The sequence below is a fragment of the Hylobates moloch genome, unplaced genomic scaffold (assembly GCF_009828535.3).
Source record: "Hylobates moloch isolate HMO894 unplaced genomic scaffold, HMol_V3 SCAFFOLD_8, whole genome shotgun sequence".
Taxonomy (NCBI): domain Eukaryota; kingdom Metazoa; phylum Chordata; class Mammalia; order Primates; family Hylobatidae; genus Hylobates; species Hylobates moloch.
This window is the reverse complement of record NW_026652283.1, coordinates 127,696,120-127,714,252: the sequence shown is the minus strand read 5'-3', so window position 1 is coordinate 127,714,252 and position 18,133 is coordinate 127,696,120. Positions and strand designations below refer to the sequence as shown.

General features: G+C 45.1%; 2 protein-coding genes across 24 annotated transcripts in view; one reads left to right on the top strand and one right to left on the bottom strand.

Annotated features, from left to right (window-relative positions):
- Nucleotides 1–18,133, bottom strand: part of TDRP (testis development related protein) — a 103,041-nt gene that overhangs the window by 30,310 nt on the left and 54,598 nt on the right. For 16 of the 21 annotated variants that reach the window (XR_009214727.1, XM_058443597.1, XM_058443596.1 and 13 more), the window contains 2 exons: nucleotides 17,259–17,544; nucleotides 5,697–5,817 (listed from right to left, as the gene is read on the bottom strand). Coding sequence is in view for 20 of the 21 variants with exons in the window: in XM_058443597.1 (XP_058299580.1) it covers nucleotides 5,697–5,817; nucleotides 17,259–17,544 (407 nt within the window). In the remaining variant the exon portion in view is untranslated. Of the gene's footprint in view, nucleotides 1–5,444; nucleotides 5,551–5,696; nucleotides 5,818–11,155; nucleotides 11,436–14,590; nucleotides 17,545–18,133 lie in introns of those variants that run through there. The other 5 variants (XM_058443614.1, XM_032162542.2, XM_058443611.1 and 2 more) reach the window with 4 other exon arrangements.
- Nucleotides 1–18,133, top strand: part of FBXO25 (F-box protein 25) — a 99,020-nt gene that overhangs the window by 76,794 nt on the left and 4,093 nt on the right. The window contains exon 12 of one of the 3 annotated variants that reach the window (XR_009214726.1): nucleotides 6,703–7,508. The exons of the other annotated variants lie outside the window; for them this stretch is intronic. The gene's annotated coding sequence lies outside the window, so the exon portion shown is untranslated. Of the gene's footprint in view, nucleotides 1–6,702; nucleotides 7,509–18,133 lie in introns of those variants that run through there. 3 annotated transcript variants of the gene reach the window in all.

The window sequence follows — 18,133 nt, the reverse complement described above, 5'->3', positions numbered from 1 at the left end:
ACCTAATGCTAAATGACGAGTTAATGGGTGCAGGAAATCAACATGGCACATGGATACATATGTAACAAACCTGCACATTGTGCACATGTACCCTAAAACCTAAAGTATAATAAAAAATAATAATAATTTTTATATATGGTGTGAGGTAGATCTAGCTTCATGTGGATGTCCACTTGTCTAGCACCATTCGTTGAAAAGACTGTCCTTTCTCCCTTGAATGGTCTTGGCACCATCAAAAATCATTTGACCCATATGTGCAAGGGTTTATTTGGGGATTTGCTATTCTGCTCCATTGGTCTATATGACTGTCTCTGTTTCGATACAACGCCATTTTGATTATTGTAGCTTTGTCATAAGTTACGAAATAAGGAAGTGAGAGACCTCCTACTTTGTTGCCTTTCAAGATGATTTTGGCTGTGTGAGGTCTCTCGAGATTCTATATGAGTTTCAGGATGGAAAAAAAAAAGCCACTGGGATATTTTGATAGAGATTGCATGAAATCTATAGATTGCTTTGGACGATGGACATCTTAAGATTTCCAATCCATAAACACGGGATTGCTATTTATTTGTGTTGACCTTACTTTCTTTCAGCAATGTTTCATGGTTTTCAAGTACACGTCTTTTACCTCTTTAAGTTTATTCCTAAATATTTCAGTTTTTTGTTACTGTTATAATGGAATTTTCTTAAATTTCCTTTTGAGATTGCCTGTTATTGTATAGAAATATCATGGATTTGTTGTGTTGATTTTGTAAACTGCAATGTTACTGAAATTGTTTTTTTGTATATGTATGGACATTAGGATTTTCTACATATAAGATCATGTCATCTGCAAACACATAATTTTGCTTCTTCCTTTCCAGTCTGGATGCCTTTTCTTTTTCTTGCCTAATTACTCTTAAGACTCTGGTACTATGTTAAATAGAAGTGGTGAGACGGTATTTCTGTCTTGTTCTTGATCTTAAAGTGCTTTCAGTCTTACTGAATGTGATGTTAACAGTGGGATTTTCATACTGCCTCTATTTGAGGCTGTTTCCTTCTATTCCCAGTTGTTGAGTTTCTATCACGGAAGTGCATGACATTGTCTCAATTGAGATCACATGTTTTTTTCCTTCATTCTATTAATGTAATACACGTTACATTTATTGACTTGAGCAGGTTGAAACATCTTTGCATACCAGCTATAAATCTCACTTGGCCATGATGTGTAATCCTTTCAATGTCCCACTGAATCCTGTTGGCCAGTATTTTGTTGAATATTGATTTTAAAAAATCTTGACCAGGAATACTCATGTGTGGTATTCTTCTCTTACAGTGTCTTTGTCTGGTTTTGGTATCAGAATAATGCTGGCCTCATAGAATGCATTTGGAAGTGTCCTTTCCTCTTCAGTTTTTTGGAAGAGTTTGAGAATTGATATAATTCTTCAGATATTTGGTAGAATTCCCATATGGCCCTGGGCTTTTCTTTCTTGGGAGGCTTTTCTTTACTAATTCATTCTCTTGACTAGCATAGCTCTGTTTAGATTTTCCATTTCTTCATGATTCAGTCTTGATAGGCTGTGTGTTTCTAAGAATTTGTCCAATTCATTGACATGTAATTGCTCATAGTACTCTTAATCCTTTTTAGTTCTGGAAAATCAGTTGTAATGTCTCCTCCTTCTGGTTTTTAGTTGTTTTTCTTCGTCACTCTTAGCCAAAAGTCAGTTTTGGTTATCAACAAACTCTTGGTTTCATTTATTTTTCTCTATTGCTTTTGTGTTCTCTATTTTGTCTCTGCTCTAATCTTTATTATTTCCTCCATTCTGCTGGCTTTGGGTTGATTGCTCTTCTTTTTCTAGTTCTTTCAGATGTAAATTTAGGGTTGACTTGAGATCTTAATTTTTTTAATATTTGTACCTACAGTTATAAATTTCCCTCCTACCACTGCTTTCACTGTACCTGTTTTTTGTATGTTACGTTTAAATTTTCATTTACCACAAGATATTTTCTAATTTCCCTTGTGAGTTCCCCATTAATCTGCTGGTTGAGAGTGTTGTTTAATTTTCACATAATTGTCTACTTTTCAGTTTTTCGTCTGTTACTGATTTCTAGTTTCATCCCACTGTGGCCAGAAAAGATATTTTATTTCCTCAGTCTTTTGAAATTTGTTGACTTGTTTTGTGGTCTAACATACTGTCTATCCTAGAGAAAGTTCCATTTGCACTTGAGAAAAATGTGTGTACTGCTTTTGTGTCTGTTAGGTCCAGCTGGTATGATGCTGTTCAGGTTCTGTCTTGGGACTGATCCTCTGTCTGGTTGTCCTATCCATTACTGAAAGTGGGCTACTGCAGTCTCCTACTCTTACTGTAGAACTATCCATTTCTTCCTTTGATTCTGTCAATGCTTGTTTCATATATTTTGGGCTCTGATGTTTGGTGCATATATATGACATCTTGGTGAATTTTCAAACTTTTTAAATTTCAACAACATGAAGATGAAATTATAGGATGTCTGGGATTTCCTTTGAATCCGTGGGGCTGGGAGTAACTATAAATGAAACAAAATTGGCCAGGAATTTGAGGCTGCAAGGATAGGTACGCACTGGGGTGTGAAGCAGGGCTTGGAGCAGATGGTAAAGATTGTTGGCTTTTCCAGCCACGGGGCTCTCTTGCCACTTTGCAGTAGCGGCATGAAGCAGCCACCAGGGGCCACGCACCAGTACATGTGGCTCTGTTCCAAACTTTTTGGACAATAAAATCTGCATTTCACATACTTTTCTTATGTCATTAGGTATTACCCTTTTACATCTTTTCACTATTTAAAAATGTAAAAATTATTCTTAACATTTGGGCTGTGCAAAAACAGGTGGTAGGCCCAATTTTGGCCTATATTTGCTTGCCAACCCGATTTATACTTTTGTAGCTATTTGACATTTTCCATTAAAAGTTATATAACACTACTTTTTTGTACTTGTTACTTTTTATTGTACAAATAATATATTTTCATTGTAGAAAGTTTTTTTTTAAAAGCCAAAATACACACAAAAAAATGTTACCCATGAATTATGGGAATTACTTCAAGGTAATTCTTATTTTGAAGTATCTTTCCAATATTTTCTATCGCTTTTTGAAGATGCATAACATGACCCCAAATAAACAGTTAAATAAACACCACCCTCCTCTCCCCTCCTGCCTAGAAACCCACCCATCTGGAGCTGCATCTCCCAGGAAAGGAGACTCTAGAGGGAACTGCCTTCTTGCAGTTCTATAGCCTGGATTCCCAAGGGAAAGATGTGCATCTTCATGCTGAGCTTTGAAGACTCTTAGAGAATAAAAATTCTCACCATATCCTTCTGTCTTAATAGCACGTTTTAAAGTCTCCAGGGAGAAGAGATTTCTGTAAACGCTAGTTTCCAAAGAATAAAAAAAATCACTTCTCAAAACTCAAATGGTATTTCCCGTCTCCCCCACACCATCCAGACTTGTTCAGCTTTCTTGAAAATAGTTAAATTATCTAAATTTTTAAAAATATTTTCCTAAAACTCTAAACAGAAGTAATGCCAAAGGGATCAATATCTTCACTTACGAAAGCTAAAACTCTACCCCTTTATCAGGAAGTGAAAATATCTTTGCAACTCTGAAAAACCATGCTGACATTAATTTCTAAATACTTAAATGGGGGCCAGGCGCAGTCCCTCACACCTGTAATCCCAGCACGTGGGGAGGCCGAGGCCAGAGATTGCTTGAGCCGGGGAGTTCAAGACCAACCTAGGCAATATAGCAAGACCTTATCTCTACAAAAAAAAAAAAAAAAAAAAAAAAAAGCCAGGCATGGTGGCACACCTGTAGTCCCAGCTACTCAGGAGGCAGAGGTGGAGGCTGCAGTGAGCTGTGTTTGTGCCACTGTACTCCTGACTGGGCAACAGTGTGAGACCCTGTCTCAAAAAATACATAAATATTTAAGTGTACCTACCCAAACTGATAGCCTTATAGTACCAGGGGGGTCACTGTTACTGACAGACACACTTGAAAAAGATGAAACCACTCACTGGTAAGATAACAGTTGGTCACCAAAAGGCAAAGATGCCAACATGATGATAATAACCTTCAAACATAATCAGAAACCCAGTGGATGGAGATTTGCCAAGAAACAGTAGGTCTTGGAGATACAGCAACCAAAACCCAGAGAGAGAATGGAATACCTCAAAAAGGTGACATGCCCTTCAGTGGTGATGAAACCAGTCTTTGAATCAGAGAAAGGCGCAAAGGAAAGCAGCATGTTCCCAAGGCACACATGCCAGGAGAAAACAAGCCCACCAGCAGGAGGCCTGCCTTTAACACTCACCTGCTGGTGTGAGAGGAGATGAGGCCGCAGCCACATCAACCCTGGCTCTCCTATGTAACATTCACTCAGGACTGCCCGTGCCCCTCCAACGGGCTTAGCGCCATTCATGTTCCTTATCTGGTAACCCCTTCCCCAAACCCTGCTCTTCCAGCGGACGGTGCACACACTGTGCCACACATGGTAGCTGAAAGGACAGCCATGTGTGGGGAAAGCTGGTGGTGCAGTCGCTCCCCAATTACTACGTTTTCCCCCTGAAAACTTAAAATTGTCACACCCAGCTTATTTAGTAAACCCGTTTTTCTGTACATAACCCAGACAGGCACCTCTCTGGAGCCCCCTTGTCTACACAGAGTTAGGCACTGCCCTGGACTCTGATTTACCTGATGGACAGCTGGTGCAGCTTTATCAGCTGTCAGCCTTAAATGAAGAGGCTCAGAAAACATGGGGAAGTGTCCAGTGCATTCAAGCACAGCGCTTGAGGATGGCCACCTGGGGGATGGGCTCTACACAAACAGGGTCAGCGTTCCACAGTGGGAAAGTTAAGGCTTCACTCATATAGGCAGGAGCCGAGATGTCGCAGTCATGCCATTTTCCACAGACCAGTGTGTGCGCTATGGCGATTTGACCCATTACAGATGGCTGCACTCCACAAAGTGAAGAGCAGTGATCTCAGGGGCCTCGTCTCTGGTGCATGTGGTCGTTTAGAGGGAAAGAAAGACAGAGGTTGCAGCTGTATGTTTCATGGCTCCAGCTGCATAGCTGCGTTCCTTCCAAGACTCAATATAATTTTTTGAGTGCTTTTGCAAATTTTAGTTTCAGGGGGCACATGTGCCCCTTTGCTACATGGATATGTTGCATGGTGTGGGGTTTGGGTTACTTTTGAACTCATCACCCAAACAGTGAACGTAGTGCTCAATAGCTAGCTTTTCAACCCTTGTCCCCCTTCCTCCTTCCTTCCTCCCTTTTGGAGACTCCAGAGTAAAGTTCCAATGGCTTTAAGTTGGAATTAAGTTTGACTTACTCAGTTTCACACAGCTTTATAACCAAAGGCCACACAATCATGCTACCTCTTAGTGAGGAAAGCGAGGGGCTCTGGAGCATCTTGGCTGTTATGTGAGCGATGTGCACGAATGCAGCCTTCATTTCAAGCTCTCCTCTCCCTCCTCAATTCAGGATCTATCGAGGGGAAGGTGATGGGCTATGACATAGGTCACACTCACAGGATCCCTGTAGCGTGGAAACAGAACAGTGTCGTCTGATCTCAAGGTGGTTAGGATGTTTCCAGTTCCCATGGGCATTTTTCTTACTAGTGCCTACCACAAAGCTGCTTACATTTGCAGGGGGGTGGGAGGGGTGGAATCAAATGGTCTCACCTGCATTTTCATTGCTATGACCTCTTTTCTGGATCTGAGAGGGAGTACAGCAGGTACCTGTCCCAGGTGGCGGGCCACATCCCTGGCTCTCTGCTTGCAGAAGAGGTGCCACAACACAGCCCTTGAGAAGCGTAGAGAGGGCACAAGTGAGAGATGCTTAAGGAATAAAGGGAGCCAGGTTAAAGATGCAGTTGTTACCACCTGAGCCTAATGTTACCACTAATGGTGGATGTCAGACACTATATGGCCCTGCTGTGCACAGGGGCCCAGGAGCTGCCCTGAAAGAAAGCAGCAGCTTGGATTAACTGAGCCTTTAGATCCAACTTCTTGTTTGTAGGAAGTGCTAAGGATGGAGGAGTGAGCTAAACACCTCAAACAAAGTGTGTTCAGGAAAAGCTGGGAGGGAGAGGGACACAGGGGGCTCCTATTTCCAACATCAAAAGATTTCAGAGATAGAACAACCATATATGATGCATGATCATGGTTTTGGGAAAAAAACAGCTAAAAGATACATTCCAGACAATTGGGAACATATATGTATGTGTGTGTGTGTGTGTGTGTGTGATTTTAATATATATATATTATACACACACACACGTATATGTATTACATTATACAGGAAATTAATTTTGTTAGGTGTGCCAATCATATTGTACTTATGCAGGCAGCATTTTTTTCTTTTTAGAAATACATGTTGAAGTACTTGGGGGTGATACGGTGTAATTTACTTTTAAATGGTTAAATATATGTATGGACACACAAAGCAAATGTGACAAATACAACCATTATTGAATCTCAGTAGCTGAGTTTATGGATGTCCACTGTACTATATACTTTTGCATAGATTTTATTTTTCATCATAAAAAAATTTAAAAACTGAAATTCTCGTCAACCCCCTCCACCATGAAAAAGCCAAACTGAAATACACCTGGTTAATTATGAGAACTAACCACTATCTGAGGATTAAGTGTGATTTGTTTCTCTTCCTTCATCCCACTGGCCTCAGGAATGGAAAACACTTTTAGAGAGAAAAAAGTAAAACTGTGACCATGAGCCTCCACCCCATCCTGTCCTGTCTGCTGCTTGTGTCAGAGCCACTGAGGGAAAAATCACTATTTAAATGGTCACAATGGCTGGGTGCAGTGGCCTACAACCCAGCACTTCGGGAGACTGAGGCAGGAGGATCACTTGAGCAACCAGGAGTTGGAGGTTGTACTGAGCCCTGAACATGCCACTGCATTCCAGTCTGGGTGACAGAGCAAGACTGTCTCTAAAAAAATTTTTTTAATAAAAACAATAAATTGTCACACATTCCTAAGATGCATTAGGCTTTGCTGGGAGATGGCCTTTCTAGTTCACCGTTGAGCTTAGCATTTCCTGCTGTTAAAATTAGAATAACCTTTATTCAGGATGTGCTCCTCCGAGATGAAACGGATGTCTGATTCTGGAAGCCGGAGGAACACGCTGCAACGCACTTCCAGACTCTGTGAGGAAGAGTGGGCAGGCACACAATCTCAGGAAGACGGTTCAGGGTGGGGGGGACATTGATCGTGGGTTTACCGTCAGCTCTGACAGCCCGGGTTGAAGCTTCCTTCTAAGGATAGAGACTGAGCAGAGACTCCATGTGTCCTGGGCCCCAGTGGATCAAATTAGAATATGCAGGAGCCTGGGCAAATGAACCTATGACCCTGGGCAGCTGGCAGACTTTAAAAGCGAATTCCAGGTACAAGCCTGTCTTTTTAAACATCTGCCCAAGGCTGCCACGGACCAAATTCCTAAAGATACCTTGTTGCCCTAGAAATGTCTCCAAAACTCAATAACCCACTAGTTCTCCCCCTCCTTCCAGAGACTTGGCTCCCACCTCCCCCAATTACATGACCTTCTTCCATCAAATCCGTGCTCCACACAAAGAAGAAAACAGCACCTAATTCTGATGAAAACGTCTGTCCATGGGACAAAGCCCTGCCGGGCCCAGCCTTGGCCTTCAGGGAAGGCGGGGTTGGGGGTATGACACTAGCTCCCCGCAAGAGCTGTGATTCACCTCAGACAACCTCCCTGGCCCTCACTCTGGGTGAGGCAGAAATGCCACCGGCTCTACTTCCTGTTGATGTGGGGACATTGATCCTCTCTAGGGTTGAGAACCAGGATTTAGACCCAGAAATGGACTTTACGGCCTCAAGGGAGAAACAAGAGAAGAGCAGAAAATGAACAAAATGAACAGGAGGAGACCGCAGTGGACAGTGGTTCACAGAAGAGGGCCTGTTTCAGAGGAAAGAAACAGCCTCTTGGGGGTGGCACACAGGTGAGAGGAGCCATGGGTCAGGGCACCAAGGAGCCAGCCAGGTGAGAGGGACCCTTGGTGGCACAGGTGCCCCAGGATCTGCAAGAAGATTCTATGAAAGCGCATGCTTAAAGGGGCTGCAGGTGAGCCTGCCCGAGAACACCTCCCACACAAGTTGCCCCACGCTCTCCAGGTTTGGCCCCTCCACTGGCTGTTCGGCAGTTCCCGCCCTGAAGCCCCTTGCCCGTCCTCACAGGGCCTCCCACCATCCCCAACCCTGTCCTCACCCACGAGCTTCCTCGGCAAGCAATTCTTTAAAGTGAATCAATTTTAAAGAGTATTAAGTATGTTGTAGCATAGACGGCACTCGTGTTAAAAAATGAGAAATCCAAGAACTGAAGTTCAGAAGGCCCAGCCCCAACTACACCCCCCGACTTTTCTCATGTAAATAGGAGGGCGTTTCAGAACCCCAGTGGCACATGCTGCCAGGGCAGGGCTCCTCCCTTCTGCTTCCAGTGCCTTCTGCTCCCTGGGCCCAGTGCTCAGCCACGGGAGGAACCAGTGCAGCTGTCATGCGGGCATCTCCTGTGGGTGTCTCGTGAGGGTGGCTGTCATGCGGTGGCTGCACAGGAAGCAGCCATGGTATCTGGGGCTGGGAGGCAGCAGGCACGGGACCCAAACCTGGGCCCTACAAACCCTGGGGACCATGTCCCAGTGGAAGCACCACCCTGGGCCAAGACCCTGAAACACTAGAGCAGCTTTGGGAAGGTGCTTTCATGTAGAATGGAGGGAGACAAAGTGGCTTCCTGGCACTTGGGTGGGAGGTGGCAGGGGCTGCATGCAGGCCTGAAAGCTGCATCTCCTCCACCAAGAGCAACCGAGACCCCGACCTCAGCAGCAGGCAAGGATTGGGGAGGATGTGCCTCCAAGCTGATCGTGTTTTGAGTACTTAATAGAACATGCTGCAGTCAGGGCAGGCTGAGGCCGGGCCCACAAGCGGATCCTGCAGAGCACAGCTCAGATCAGTAGAGGCCCAGAGTAGGGAGTCGCCCAGGCTGCACTCATGTTGCTGGCAGAGGCCACGGCCTCCTGAGACAGTACTCGGATCTGGCCAGGGGAGGCCCAGACTTGACACAGAGGGCCCAGAAGCACACAGCACCAAACCCCATCAGGGCCCAGCAGCTTCAAAACAAGCTCAAGGCCAAACAGCTGTCTGCCTTGGTGCAAAGATCCCAACTTCAGCATCTGACCCCAAAACCCACACCAGAGAGGGACTTCCCTAGGGAAATGCCAGAGGTCATGGTGGCAGGTGGCGCCTTCCAGAAGGGAGCCCCGATGCTCTCACGGTGGCTCAGACCTGGTGCAGGCATGCCCCTTTCCTGCCGAGACTCTGGGGATGTGGCCTTGGCCTCGAGCCTGCCCGTCCTCAGCAGGCTGTCCCTGGTGGGCTGTGTGAGCTTCTCTGCACCTGTGATACTTTTTTTTTTCCTGGGAAATGCTGCATAAATACCCACAACTGAATGAAGGTTGCCCTTCCTCCCCACCTCAGCCTGCAGCTCCCATCATCTGGTGTCATTCCACCTGCAACAGAACAAACTCATTCCAGGCGTTCAAGAGCAGGACTCTTGGACCTCACTCAGCATCTACGAAATGGGCACAGCAATGCCGGCCTTGCAGGACTGTGCTAAGGCCCCAGAGGGAGGCAAGGGCAAAGGACAGGTGTCTGACGGGTGTGGCGCAAGTAGGTGTCAACGCCTGCTGGGGCCCAGTAGAGCAAGGCCACAGGCTGGTGTTGCTGCTCTAAGCCCTGCCACCTGTCCCCTCCCTGAAAAGCAACAGGAGCTCAGATGTCGCCTGAGCCTGTCCCAGCCGACTGCAGCAGCAGAGGCAGCCGAGTCTCCTCCAAAGCCCACAGGAGCAGGCAGGCAATGTGGTCAGGCAGCCCTGCCACTTGTCACTGTTCTAATAAGTACATAAACAACCTAAATAATAAGTACTTAAAGTTTTCATTGTGCTCACTTCTAGTTTTATTTCTGAGCTGAGGTTTTTTGGCAGAAAGTTTAGTTGAATCCTCAAACACAGCTGGCTGTATGAGCTGGAGTTTTCCACTTCGGGGAACTGAAATATATTAATTCAATCAAAAATAGTTTACTTCCTCAGGGGAAGTAAACTGATTTTGTTTTGTTTACCTCCCTCCCACCCCAGCCTTTCACTGTGCCAAGTCACTGCCTAAATTTAATAGCTTGACATTCTGGGAGGCCAATGGCCTTCACCTGGGGAGGGAGCGGGGAGGTCAGCAAGGCGTGCATTTTCAGCCCACCGTGCTCAAGTTGAGAAGGAAAGAGACAGACCTGACACCACCTAAGGCTTTCAACCCAGTGGAGTTGAAAGCCCCAGACACTGTAACATTCCTGCCTGGCAAGAGGTCCCCTCTGTGCCTGAAATGCACTGAGCTGACTCTACCCCAGGCTGTGCCTGCTTCACAGTTTGGTAAATGATGACTTCCCATGATGCCCACATGGAAGCTGCACCTTGAGGAGGTACGTGATACACGCATGCAGCCAGACAGCAGGACACACGCGTGAGGGGCAGAGGCGCTTCAGAGATGGCGCCAGCAGGACCCCAGGCTTCCAGTTGCTGGCTCGCTTCCCCACATGGCATATCTAGGAAGCACCATAGGTATACACGCACCGTGTTTGTGAATGGTCAGTACTCTTTTCTAATATTGTTTGACATATTCCAGAAAGATTAAAAACAGGTAAAATTCACCCCATAATTCTTTCATTTAAACATAACTATTAAAATTTATCATTTGTCACACGTCTTACTGTGCTTCTTCACAGCAGCAAGGGGGGCACACGTCAGCTCCAACGGGAATGTGTCCGCATCACCAGATGACCCGTGTTCTTGCGGCAACGCGGCAGCAAAAGGTGGGTTTGCCTCATCAAAGGCCACCAGCACCAGTGCGCTAACATCAGATTGTCTTGTGTTAAAAAATACAGATTGCCAAGAAAAAGTAGCTTTTAAAATAAATGCATTGTTAACTCTCATGTTCTCAGGAGTCAACATAGCAGAGAAGTAAAAGTACAGCGTACTGATGATAGATAAAAGCACCAGGTATTGACAACAAGGAGATAAAACCCACATCCAAGATCTCAGAGACCCTGGCCCAGGAGGGCAGGTGGAACCGGGGATGGAAGTCCACAGCCAGTCCCTCACCTGCCAGCAGCGTCATCAACTCTTACCCACCTGCTGATGCCATTTAAAAGTAAAACCTTCTCGGCCATCGCTACTGGGGTAGGTGTTCCCGCAACAGAGCCAGAAGCACTGCAGACATGGGGCAGTATAAACCCCTGCCGTGACCTGGAAGAGGTGATCCCAGTATCATGTCTTATCCTACTGCATCACATCAAATCTGCTCAGCAATTGCTCTTGACAGTACTTTGTCTTTTCCTTTCCTGCAGTACCAGAGAAAAGGGCACAAAAAGCCCAGAAACATGACAAGTGAGTGCGTATAAATCAGTCAACCCTCACAGTCCTTAAAACCAAAAAACCCCCATGAAGCCTGTGCGGCTCCCCAGGCCGCAGGACTCGATCAGTGAGGCTGCCAGTGCTCAGCATGCTGCCGTTAGAGGGAGTACGCCCCGCATGTTAACTCCCAGTAACAACAATGGGTACTGCACTCACGACGTCGAATGTGGCAGGCTCCTGGGCCATCGCAGTGACTCACAGCAGTCCTAAGAGACAGGCCTGCTGCTTCCTACTGTGCATGAGGAACAGGGTCTCTCAGGCAGAGCTGCAAACACCTACATGGTGGTGAGTCCAGGACAGGGCCTCACACATGGCATCATCACCACCTGAGGATGGGCAGAGGGATGCCTGGAAGGCAGGGACGCTGGATACTAATTGTGACCTTCCAGTTGTCAGGACCTGTACTGGTAATCCCAGTCAACATCGCCTTCCATAGCAGTTGCTCTTGGCCCCTCACCTCACAAGGGACCCTAGATGGTGTGCCCTGGGGTGTGGCGTCCCTGCTGTCCCAGGGCTGTCAGCCCAGCAAGAAAGAGACGCCCTACAGAAAGAACACCTTGAACACAGCCATGACAAGAAGGACAATCAGGAAGCTCGGTGTGAGCATCAGGGCTTAAGGGAGGGCGGCTCCACGGAACCGTTCCGCTGACCTCTAAAGACAGGAGAGAAAGGGTCTTGGACGAAGTGCTGGTGATCAGCCCCTAACCTGGGAACTTCCACAGCCAAAGAGGCTACTGGAGAAACGTGTGGTGCCAGTTGCGTCCCACTCTGGGCCACATCACTCAGCCCAAATTCTCAGTGGGCTTCAGGATGCTGCCTGGGGGTGATGATACGGCTCTGAGCATGGACCCATCCACACCTGCCCGCCTGCTGCCTCGCTCCCAAGGCCCTGCATTCCTGCCTAAAGCTCACTGGAAATGTTGCTGTCTACACCACCACCACCATAAACACCCATAGTTGTCTTCCTGGAGATGGCAGCTTTTATAGCAACTACACCAGTGAGTCCTAAATTCCTAGCAGGGGCTGACGAGCACCAGCTGTATTCTGCAAGGCCCCTCACCCACCCAAATCCTGTGCCTCCTGCCTTTAGCTCTTTATAATTAAAGGGTTTAAATAAACAAGAGCCTTAGGTTATAGCTATTCAAGACTCATCTAAGATGCAGAAAGCCTAATCTAAGATTAGGAAGTGTTCAGTATTTCACAGCTTCACCAATATCCTTCAAGCTTCACTATCTTCTCCTCAAAGGCCTCTGAGAATACCCTCGCTTTACAAACGGAACAAGATCTACTGAGCAGCCGCAGAGTACTGCCGGGCGCCGTCTCTACTTGGTTACCAAATAACACGGCTCCAGGTTTTGAAATACTGAGCTGTCGCCTTTCAGTAGAATTTTACACTTTTGAACAACGGACAAAAGCTAGTTCACTTTTCTGTTATTAGCTAAAAGCTTAAGTTTTCATTTCCATACGATTGTTCCTTCACAATAGGAATCTCAAAAGTTCTCAGGTAACAGAGTAGTGCTTTTTCTTAAATAGGTGCAGTCAGCTGGCTGGACTTGCAGCTTCCCTAACAGCGGACCAGTCCTGAGCCCAGCAGCCAGTGAGAGGTGGTGGCGGTGGCCTGCCCCGTCCCCCTCAGGGCTGCCAGCAACAACCAAATGCCAACGCACAAGGCCCCCAATGGCAGGGTGAGGGCTGATGGCCACTGCCAACCACTGACAGAGCCACCACAGCAGCTCTATTAGGTCTGAAGAACTAGAAAACAATAAATCACTTAAATCTGAGGCTGAATTGAGCATAATTTCATCTGATTCAGCCCTCATTTTGATGTCACATATCCACAATGATAAACAATTTTGGGATTACAGAACTGCAGGCCAAGAGGGGAATCACTTGTTGCTGCAGTTTGAATCCCCAAATGTCGATTCTGGCTGGTGCTGGGTCAGAGAGTTCATGTAGCAACCCCAGGCAGACACACTTTTACCAGGCAACACAGCACCTGGATGAGGAGGGCTACTCTGTTTCCGCTGGGGCTCAGGCCTGCTCAGTGCATTTCTACCTCATCAGCTGGGCTATAACTGTTTTTCTACCAGAAGGAAAAAAATAGCAGCAGCAAGCTCTCTCAGTCATTCAGCGCTGTTTAAACCACCTTTGGACTACTCAGCAATTTTTTTTTTTTTTTACAGGGCCTCACTCTGTCACCCAGCGTAGAGTGCACTCTGCAGTTCAGCATTTTTTTTGGGGCGGGGGGTGGGGGCGGTGGGAAATGGTCAAGTTAATGTTGAGCACTGGAAAAATCATCTCAGCCGGCTGATCTCTTCAGAGCTGACTCAAGAGTGCCCTGCTGGCTGGTCTTTTGGTTGATTAAGCAAATATCAACTGAAGAATGACCAAAAAATCCTAAAGCAAATTAATGGCTAAAGCTAAGTTGGGGGAGTGAGAGAGGGCAGAATGCTCCCCTCACCTGTGAGACAGCCAGAGGATGACCAGAATTACATGGCAGATATGGGTGAGAAGCTCAGGCTCAGGCTCTGAGGGCACCAGGCAAGGCCGGAGGGGGGGAGGGGGCCAAAGTGGGCATCAGTGCCATCCATGCTCCCCAACAAGGGTGGAGTGGGCGACACTGCAGTCCACACTCACCCATGAGGCCAGCGAGAAAGGCCAGGGAATACACCTACCCAGGACACGGGCCTGAGAAGACGGATCCCACATGGCCCTGGGTCTCCCCGCAAAGCATCTGCACCCCAAAAACACAGCCTCAAAGCCACTGCACTCTCCAGGGTCCTGTTCCCACGGGAAGTGAACAGCACTCTCTAAAACAGGCCACTGCTTTCTAAAAGGACTTGTTTCTAAGAGATGGTCTTCTTTTTTAAAGATAAATAAAAATGAATTGTTGCTATTATGTTTATGTTTCTCCACTTGAAAATGAAGAAGTAAAAGCTTAAGGACAGAACTCATGAAATAAAGACCCAAAAACAGCAGCTGGGGTGCCCCGCCACACTTGCCCTCCAGAGTGGAGGGCCCTGCACCAAGGACGCAGTCACACACAGGCCATTCAAATACGCAAAAGACACATCTGGAAAAGCAAGGTTGAAGCTGTTCATTTATTCATGAAGAGTCTCCACGTGTTGACTGCATTCTAAAGTGAGGCTAAATCGGAGCCGTTAGCTCTGAGTGATTAAAGTCATCGTAAGCAGATGCCAGTAATCATGCAAACCAATGAAGAAAGAGCTTAGAAACAATATTTTTATTTTTAAAAAAACCTCAACATTAAGGACAAACCCTTCTCTGAAGCCCATCACTTTCCTGTTAAAAAATTTAAAAAGTACAGTAGAAGGAGCACAGGACAACTCTCTTCACACAGGGAAGCTGTGTGTTTACACAATTCAAACACCCAGAATCAAAACCACATTCTCCCATTGTGAAGATAATAAATTTGCTTTGATAAGTTCTTTCAAGAAAAGATAATTTTTCTCCCAAAGCACACCAATAAATATTTATATTAAAAACCAGTTAATTTAATCAGGCACAGAAGAAAAAATCATCTTTACATTAGTCTTTGTAGATAAGAAAAATCTGATTTACAGTGCATATTCCAATCCCAATCTGGGTTTGTCCTCAAATTTTGAGAAATAGCATAAAGAACTATTTTGCCAACTGTGTGTCACAATTCTATGATTGAAGTGAGTTGCAGGCACTTAGCGTTCCAACAGAGGCACAGGAACCGCAGCCATCACAGCCACAGAGCTCCCCACAACGTGGGCAGTGTCCCCGTCTCCCCACACACGTGTGGTTTCCAGAGTTCCAAACACAGTTTACATTCCTGCGCAGCAAGACCATGTTAGCCAAAAACAAGCCTACACTGACTTCCGCTGGGAAGTCTTTGCAGAAGTCATGAAATGCTCTATGTTTTTACTATCCCAGCAAGCACTTCTCTAGGGAAAAGGACAGTTACAACTATTTACCTGAGGAAATTTAGAACTTGTCAACTTAGCTGTTACACTAAAAATTATTAACTTGTCTCTGTATTATGGAACAAAGAAAACCTCCACAACTTCACCATTTCAAGGTTCTAATACAAACTGGAATTTTTGTTTGAACACCACTTGAAGCATGTCCCCCTTTCAAGACTGGATAAGTAAACTTCTTGTTCTATTGAAAAAAAAAAAAAAAGTAGATGATTGACAGAAGGCTAGATGGATGTAGACTGAGAGAAGACAGAGAGGATAGCTGAATAGATACAGACGAGTGATAGGTATAAGTGATTGATACAGATTATAGATACAGCTAGACGGATGGATGCATTAGATTGGTGCAAAAGTAAATGCTGTTTTTTCCATAATAGATGACAGATCAAGTAAACCTGCTCTATTAAAAACAGGCAGACGCTGATAACACTGCAGTGTGTTCTGCCATCAGGCACACTCAGTTATTCCACAGGAACAAACAGAAGGAACATCCACACGCATGAAACAGCACAGAAGTGCATGCCGAGCAACTCAGGAAAGGGTTTTTGTCTTGTTTTTATGTGAGGGGAATGCAAAGTGTAACTGGAGGTTTTATTTTACTTTTAAACAAAAAAGAAAAATACACCTTTTCTTTCAAACCACTTTTATCTAAGATAGATATCTGCAGGACTTGCTGATAAGAGCCAACCTGCCAGGGACACATAACTGGCACCTGATACTGTGCAGGATCACATTGTCAAGGACAGTAAGCAGACAGAAAAAGAACGTGAGAGATGCTCTCAAACTGGTCGTCGGTTATTCTTGTGGAAAAAACACAGCTTCTCACAGATCTAACACCAATCACAATAGGCATCTCGCTTTGCAAGAACAAACATATGAGCCTAATGAAAAGGCACTTCAGTATTTTATGCACAGTCTTAACTCTCTATAATGAGCAAGACAATGTTTCCTAAACAAAATTATCAAGTGACTAAAATTTATCCATACTTCTTTAATCTGTAAACAAAAAAGAGAGCAAATTTTTAAGAAAATAAAGGGACCGATTTAGAAGTTCAAAAGAGGTAAAAATAAAATTCCAAAAAAGAACCACTGTTACTATCCAGTGCACACACAAGAGGCTATTCCTCCCTCAGCAAAAGATGAATATGCATTTTAAGACACATTTTACTCCCAAATATAACCTTTGCTTTTCCAGTATTTGTTTACATATTTGTTTAAGAAGAACAAAGTTTAATTTGTCAAGTTAAACAAAATTTAACATAACTTTGGAAGATTCATCTTACCTCCTGACTGTAATTTTCTAGCAAAAGAAAAGAACTGCATGACAGCTGCATTTGTATGTGCTACATACAAGAAAAAGGTATGGAAGTTCTGAAACAGAACTGCAACGGAGAGCAGCATGAAAATCATTTTGTGACAAACTGCAAATCATTACTGCTGTATTATGGGAGAGCATCAAAAATTCACATCTCCAGTTTCTGCAAAACACGGACAGGTGAATATTTCTGCAATAAGGCAATCAAATGTACAAACCCTGCACGTGTTCACCAAGGAGTCACAGTGTGTGTGAGAGAGAGTTCATTAAATAATGAAACAGAGGTCCAAATATGAAATATAGGCAAAAAGTAGACTCTCTATTCTTTGTAACACAGAAAAGACTCAACAACTACATGGTACACTAATAAAAGGCCACCATGTCGGGGCACACTCGCCACGCAGCCCCCCTCACTCCGCCTCCTCCGGGCTGTCCGTCAGGTGGCCTTTACTCTGCCGTCGGATGCTCACCAGCCTCCCTGCCGAGCGCAGGCTCCACCTGGAGCTGTTTGCAGAGCTGGCCAGGCTGGTGTACTTGGTCGAGCCCTTGGTGTCATCCTCCCAGCCTGACCAGGATGGGTGGCCACCCACGGTGTCCTCAGGGTCAGCCGATATGTCTTCAAGAGCAAGTTTTGGAGGCTCCCAACCTTCAATTTCATCTGGTTTTTTAGACTGTATATTCTGTTTTAAAACCAAATTGTCCCAAAATCCAGATTTCTTCTCTGCCTTCAACTCTTCTTTTAATCGTAAGTTAGTTCTATAGGAGATGAAAGAGTTAGGTGTTGGTGACCCAGGTCTTAGGGCCTTAAGCTGTATCCATTTTACAAACATAAAATTCTTTAAAATTTTAAAAAATTGTTTAGAAAACTAACGCAAGTCTATATGAAAAGTTTCAAATATTAAAATTCAGGAAAAATTAGTCACTATGTGTTGTTAACGAAGTGTGTAGAAGCCACATTTTAGGACACCACTTGGCAATACATAAGCAAAGAAGTAGCTCTGACAAGAAAGAAGTATTATCACATGAGAGATCCTCAAGGCAATAGGAAGGTGGTACTCCAGATTTTGAGCAAATCAGATCTATGAGAATCCAGGGTCTAGATTAAGAAACAAGGGAAATCTATTCAATTTATCAAATAGGTTTTCAATTGGATTGATATAGCAAGGTAGTGTCAGGCTTTTAGTAGGTAATTTACTCAACAAAAATAAGAATTCAGAACACTATCTACTATAAAAAGGAAATGGTAGGGAGCGACAGCTACTGAAGAAAGATCCTCAACTACTCTTCACCCTGACTGTCCGAGAGCATCACCTGGGAACATTTTTAAGAACACCAGTGCCCAGGC